The sequence below is a fragment of the Vicugna pacos genome, chromosome 11, assembly GCF_048564905.1.
Source record: "Vicugna pacos chromosome 11, VicPac4, whole genome shotgun sequence".
In the NCBI taxonomy this organism is placed as follows: domain Eukaryota; kingdom Metazoa; phylum Chordata; class Mammalia; order Artiodactyla; family Camelidae; genus Vicugna; species Vicugna pacos.
The window spans coordinates 32,986,212-32,992,871 of record NC_132997.1 but is presented as its reverse complement, the minus strand read 5'-3'; the positions used below and the strand labels follow the sequence as shown (position 1 = coordinate 32,992,871).

Here is a 6,660-nt window from a genome sequence, read left to right as displayed (position 1 = left end):
AAAATCAACCGTGTTTCTATAACTGAACAACAAACCTTCAAAATTATGAAAACCACATTTTAAAAATTTCATCAAGAAGTATAAAATACCTAGGAATAAAGTTAACCAAGTACGTGAAAGAGCTGAACACTGAAATACTATTAGACATCCATGAAAGAAACTGAAGACACATATAAATGAGAAAATCTTTTGTGCTCACAGAATGGAAGAATTCATATTAGTAAGATGTTCATACTATCCAAAGCAATTTAGATATACCATGCAAATCCTGCTAAATTTCCAATGGCTTTTTAAAAAACAGAAATTGAGCAAATACTCCTTAAATTTATACAGAACCAAAAAAAACCCCCAAATAGCCAATGTAATCATGAAAAAGAAGGAAGCCAGAAACATCACACTACTGACTTCAGTCTGTACTACCAAGCTACAGTAATTAACACTGCATGGTACTGACATAGAAATTGAAATACAGACCAATGGTTCAGAATAGAGAGCCCAGAAATAGATCCTCATGAATGCAATCAAGTAGCATTTACCAGGGGAGCCCAGAACAATCCACAGGGAAGTCTCTTCAACATGTGGGGTTGAGATAACCAGATAACCACATGCAGATAAAATTAATTGGACCCCTGTTTACATTACTCACAAAAATTAACTCAAATGTATTACAGACTTGAGTGTAAGACCTGGTACCAAAAAAATCCTAGAAGATAATCTAGGGAAGAACCCCTTGACAGTGATCTTGCTGATACTTTTTTAGATGCATCACCAAAAGCAACAGCAACAAAAGCAAAAAGGACCAAGTGAAGCGACATCAAACTAAAGAGCTTCTGCAAAGCCAAAGAACAATGAAAAATACGAAAAGTCAGCCTATGGAATGGGAGAAACTATTTGTAAACTGTATATCAGATAAGGCATTAATACCAAAAGTATGTAAAAGACCCCTTCAGCTCAAGAACAAAAAGTAAATTACAAAAAGGGCAGAGAAACTGAACGGATAGATTTCCAAAGAAGTCATCCATAAAGCCAACAAGTGCACAGAAAGGTGCTCCACATCACTAGTCAGACTGCAGCTTACATCCACAAGAAGATGTCACCTCACACATGTCTGAACGGCTACCATCAGGAAGACAAGGTATGGCAAGTGTTATGTCGGATGTGAGGAGAAGGACAGTAGTGTAAGGCACCACTTACATGTGAAATCTTAAAAAGACAAAATGTACAGAGAGTAGCTGGTGACTAACTGAGGTCGGGGGGTGGGGAATTGAGGGCACAATCTACAACCAGCAGGTGAACAAGTTCTGGGGAGCTAATGCGCAGTGCAGTAATCACAGTCAACAACACTGTATCACAAACTGCTAGGTTGTAATTTTATCTGCACAGAATGAAATGCTAATTACAGGAGGTGATGGAGGTGCTAGGTGATGCTCTGGTGGTCATCATATTACCATATACAAGTGTATGAAATCACCCCTTTGTACACCACCACTTATGCAATGTTATACAGCAATTATATTGCAATTAAATTTTAATTTCATCAAATACATTTTAAATTAATGAGGTTCAAATGGAAGAGAAAGAAAAGCAAACCTAAGCATAGTTATCCGTAGTGCGGGAAGGTTAGGTCAAACACTGAATGTACTGCCTCCTGAGGAGAAAAGGCCCAGACTCTCCCCTCAGCCCCTGGGAGCCTGTGCTCTGAAGGAGAGTGTCCCGCACACACGCGGGAACCCAGGCTGAAGCGCCTCAGCCCCTGGTGGGAGCGCAGGGATCTGACCGGGCCGTGCTTCTGCAGGGACCACTGGGGTCGTTCCTCTCTGCAGGAAACTCACACTACCCAGAACCCCCATAAATTTTAGACACCACCTCAGGACTTTAGTCAGAACCTATGAGCCATATGAGCCATGATATGAGGACCAAAAGTCAGAAAGAGAAGAAAAAGGGACAACAGAAAGAGATTCAAAGAGATCAAGACCTGGTGCGCGTCAAGCACTGAACTTGAAATGCAGACAAGCCCCAGGGAGAGGAGCACTGACCCCTTGTGCAGAGAGCCCCAGGCCACGTGGGGAAGCCTGCTGTTTGGCTGCAGGAAGGAGGCCAGTAAAAGGTGTGAGGAGGGTGACGCTGCGTCAACAAACAATTCACACCAGAGGGTGTGAGATTAGGTGGGTATTAAATTCATCTGACCTCTCATTTAAATTTCTCATTAATATCTACCCGTCAAGAATGGAATACACTGAAAGCAGCACAACACTGTGTTATCAGAGAGTAGGCTTTGGGCTCGTCACAGGAAGAATTCAGAGATGAGACCTGGAGGTCAAGAAAGTAAAGTGGGGGTTTATTATTCAGTGATAGTCTTCTCTTGAGGGGAGAACGGACAGTCTTGGGTGAGCAGCTGCGCTGCTTCTTTGCCAAGCTGTTGATATGGTTGTAAAAATGAATGGGTAGAATGTTCACTGTGGAGGGAAAGGTTGTGGCTGTATTTCCCGCTCTTCATTCCAGCTCCACCCTCCCAGGGGAGGACAGATTTCTGTCCTTTTTAGTCTTGATTGGAAGTGTCATGGTATCTGCATGATGGGTACATCTTATCTGCAAGGCCAATTTTACCGTAAAAACAAGAGCATAAAGAGCAAGAGGTTACATTCAGATGCACAAAATTCCTGCCTTATCCCACCTTTCTTTGTCTGCCTCCAGGACACTTGCCAACCCAAAATGTGTGGTTTCTTATTAGTCTGGAAGTTCCTGCTTTTCTTTGTCCAAAGACCCCAGTTGTTCACAAGATGTAAGGATTCCTGACATTTGGTACATGCCCCCCTTTCTCTGCTTATATCTAGCTGTCTGGCTGCTCGAACAAATGGACTAGAGTACCTTAAATGCAGGCTGAATGTTGGAAATTGGAAGGAAGTTCAAAGATAGGACAGTAAGATGCGTTTGGAGAAAAGAGGTTAGGGTTTCAAAACAATGTGCATAAAGGCAGGACCGCTTTAACTGTATACATTTAGGGGAACCCTGGAAACAAATGTTACAACAGACCAAAAGTGGTTTTCTGTGGATGTTGTGGGAAGTGTTACATCCTTAGGTTGGTGGGAGTTTCTGTCCTTTTAATTCTATGCTATGTACCTGTATGGCATGTGGAATAGTCTACATAATTTTAAAGGTTAACTTATATAAAAATGCTTTATTACTTATACATTTCACTTTATTAATTGTACATCACATTATAAAATAATAGTTCACTGAACATTGTTTACAGAAGGGGACTGGTTTTGCACCCCCACGGGGGTGATCTAAAGACTGCTGTCTGTCATTCACCACTAATTCCTCAGTTTACATTTCCTGAAAGTGCACTGAAATATAGATGCAGGGAGGAAGGAATTAACGTTCACAGGGCACCCCCTGGATGCCGGAGTCCTTGATAGGCACATCCACCGAATTTTCTGATGGAATTTCATCGAACGCAACATTCCACCTCCTGATCCCAGTGCCCCACTTTGGGAAATTAGGTCTCCCGGGTGTCACAGTTTACGCTAGGTGCGCGTTGAGCCCACATCTCCCTCACCCCACAGCCCACAGCCCACCGGAACGGGACAGACGAAGCTGCTTGGGAGCAGCCCTCCCTCTACTGCCCTGGACCCATTCTGGGTTTAGAGAAGGAGAGATCACCTAGAGGAAGAGGAAGACCCCAGTGTTCAGGAGCACTAATTTAGAGACATGTCGTGAATCTGTGCCTAAAGCCGCCCGTGGCAACTTTTGTTAATCCTGGGAGCAGCAAACTCAGGTCAGGACCCAGCCGCTGACCCCCATCTCCTCTGCTGGCCAAAGTCTCAGGCTTGGTTTTCCCTCTGAGAGTTTATGAAGTATTAGAGGACAGAAACAGATGATTTTTCAAGATTTATTTCACAGGGCTGATCAGCGACCTATCAAAGAGTCCTGAGGCGAGAACGTCAATGCCTCTTCACCACCCCTGACGTGTGGAAGTCCTCCAGTGTCTCTTGGAGGGTTCTAGAATGTGAAAATCATCTTTGCCATCCCATCACAGATTTTATCAGAGATCTTACTTCTATATTGCCTCTGGCTGTACAGGGGTTGGGGGGCTGGTTTATAATTTATTTTGCACCTGTTGTCGCTTCATGAACTGTGGAGGTCTTGATAGCTTTTACATTTGTGGCTACGCCCAAGAGGAGAGCAGCTATGAAGGCGTAGATGCGACCGAAGACCACTCTCAAATATACCACTGATTCTTGGCTTTGTTTTACTGACCGCATCATCCTTGGTGGGGATCCGCTGTCTTGGCTCCCTCCAGCACCTTTATCTGCACAATATGGAGGGTCCCAGCCTACATGGCAATGGCAATTCCTTCTGTTGTTGCAAATTCCTCTAAAACTGCATTTCTCAGGGTTACAGTCATATGTGATTGCAGCTATAGAAGCGTTGCAGAAGTTATTCTCACAGAACTTTCCAGGGGCACAGGGGGCACCATTTCTCACATGACCGACATCATTTATCCCTGTTGCTATGTGTGTGTCTAATCCCCAGCACCACACCTGTGAGATCTTTGACTGATGGAACGAGGCGTGGTCTGGCAGCCGGGGAAGGTGTGTGACGTTGCTGCACTGCAGCCTTCCACACTTTATGTCTGCATTCCGACAAGGGTTAAAAGACATTAGCGAAGCCTTTCTTGAACAGTGTCCAAATCGAGTGGCTTTTGTATTTATTGTGTAGCAGCTGTCGTCGGCATTCACAGCGTGTCTTCCAAAGATCTCTTGGCAGTGCATGGTGCGGTCGGTGCAGTTTCCGTGATAGCAGTAGCCCTCCTCGGTACAGGGGGTTCCATCTTGCAGATGAAAGTTCTGGGGGCACAGGTAAGTACCCCCAGGGCAGTACTCGGGGAGGTCACATATATTTTGGATTGGTCTGCACAGTGTTCCAGGCGTAGCGTACGTACAGTTCGTACAGCACATTTCTTTATCACAAACAGATCCGCTCTTAAGGGAACAGTCAGTATTACAGCATTGGTTGCTGTAACACTGCTTTAAGGAGCCACAGTCACATCTCTCTGGACCCTCCACTACAGAGTTCCCACAACGTACACTTATCAGGCTTGTATTAAATGTCTTCCAAACCACGTCATATATACAATGGCCTTGAGATTTTACTATGTTCCGCCAGTGTACGAGGGAGCAATCACTGAAGGCGTCTGTCAAAGCAGCGTAGGGTGACATAATGCAGACGGTCCTTCTCATGCAAGTGCAATCTTCAGAATCAAAATACAGACCAAAACTTCTCCCAGTGTATCGGGCTGCTATGATACTTACCATTAAGTGATGTCTGCCTAGGTAACCAACAAAGAGTATGTCATGCATATTGCATGTACGATACAGGGGTGGGTCAAAGTCCACGGGTCCGTGTTTAATCACTATGAAGGATGAAACGGGTAGGACAGTTGGTCTAAGGTTAGTTCTGTGATACACAGCATATGGGCTATCGTACGCACGATAATCATTCATAGTTGTTGGATCTCTCACATTATATACTAGGACTGCAGTGACAAAGTACCTTATGCCAAGACCTGCATACATGGAGTCCATTAAGTTAGCCATATGTAACATGTAGTTTACACACTTTGTTACATTTTGGTATACACGATACATTGTATTGGAAAATTGAGCAAATCCTCTCATAACTCCTATATGCAGGGCAAAGTACCTAGAATTCAAATATTTGTGGCGGGCTTCACTGATATCTGCTTCGGGGAACAGGGGGTCCCCATTCTGCCTGTCTTTCAGTCTATGCACAGGTCCCATTGTGTCGGCGTCTGCCACTATCTGCGAAACCACATGTTCAAATGTTTTAGAATACCTGAGGGGTTTTATTTCATAGGCAAGGTCATCCAGCTTCATAATACCTTCAAGACCCCCATAGCACGTGTCCACAGTGACCATGGAGAAAGGAATCCCCTCCACGTAGCCGAGGTAGTAGCAGTCTGAAGGCATGAAGGGGAAGTCCATCTGCAAGGCGCCTTGTTCGTCCTGAGTCAGCAGCAGCAGCTGTCCAGGCCAAAAGATGTTCTTGCTCTTCATGTGCATAACGTGCCTCTGGCCCCCGAAGTACAGGCTGTAGGAGAGCCATCCTGGCATTTGAACGCCCTTGCCATGGTGGAACTCCTTCCTGGGTATCACCACCTCCGAGGAGATGTAGCGCCATGAGGGATGGCCTTGAGAACACTGGACTGGAGCCAGCATGGCCCAGAATCCAAGCAGCAAGAGGGCTGTCCTCCGAGTGACCTGGCTCTCTGCCAGCTGGGTGCCCCTGCTGAGGGACATCTGTCAATGAGAACAGGTGAAAAGAGGATCCCAGAGACGCCAGGTCTGAGCCGCCTGCTGTGGCCACCTCCGGTCAAGGGGACACTGACCATGAACAAGGCCCGCCTGGGCCTGCCAGCACTCACCCCTGGGTGGGCCTCCTACCATAGCTAGGTAACAGTCAGCAGGTGTGGCAGTGGGCGGGGCTGGATATTAACTCAGCCAGGGCTGAACTGGAAGAGTGGGAAGGCTGTGTCTGCGAGTGCTGGCATGGAAATGGGAGGCGACTGGGCCAGTATGTAACGTAAATTAATGCTTCCCCAATGCTCTGTAAAACCCTTCAGTGTCCACCATCTGT

The 6,660-nt window shown here is 45.7% G+C and overlaps 1 protein-coding gene across 1 annotated transcript; it reads right to left on the bottom strand.

Moving 5' to 3' along the window:
* Positions 1-3,878: 3,878 nt before the first annotated feature.
* LOC140699739 (disintegrin and metalloproteinase domain-containing protein 21-like) lies at positions 3,879-6,435 on the bottom strand. Its single transcript, XM_072972287.1, has one exon. The coding sequence runs from the start codon at positions 6,321-6,323 to the stop codon at positions 4,107-4,109; it is 2,217 nt and encodes a 738-aa protein (XP_072828388.1). The 5' UTR covers positions 6,324-6,435; the 3' UTR covers positions 3,879-4,106.
* Between the last annotated feature and the right edge of the window lie 225 nt (positions 6,436-6,660).

Bases quoted from the DNA above. Each gene is read 5' to 3' on its own strand.
- LOC140699739 (XM_072972287.1), bottom strand. From the start codon at position 6,323: ATGTCCCTCAGCAGGGGCACCCAGCTGGCAGAGAGCCAGGTCACTCGG.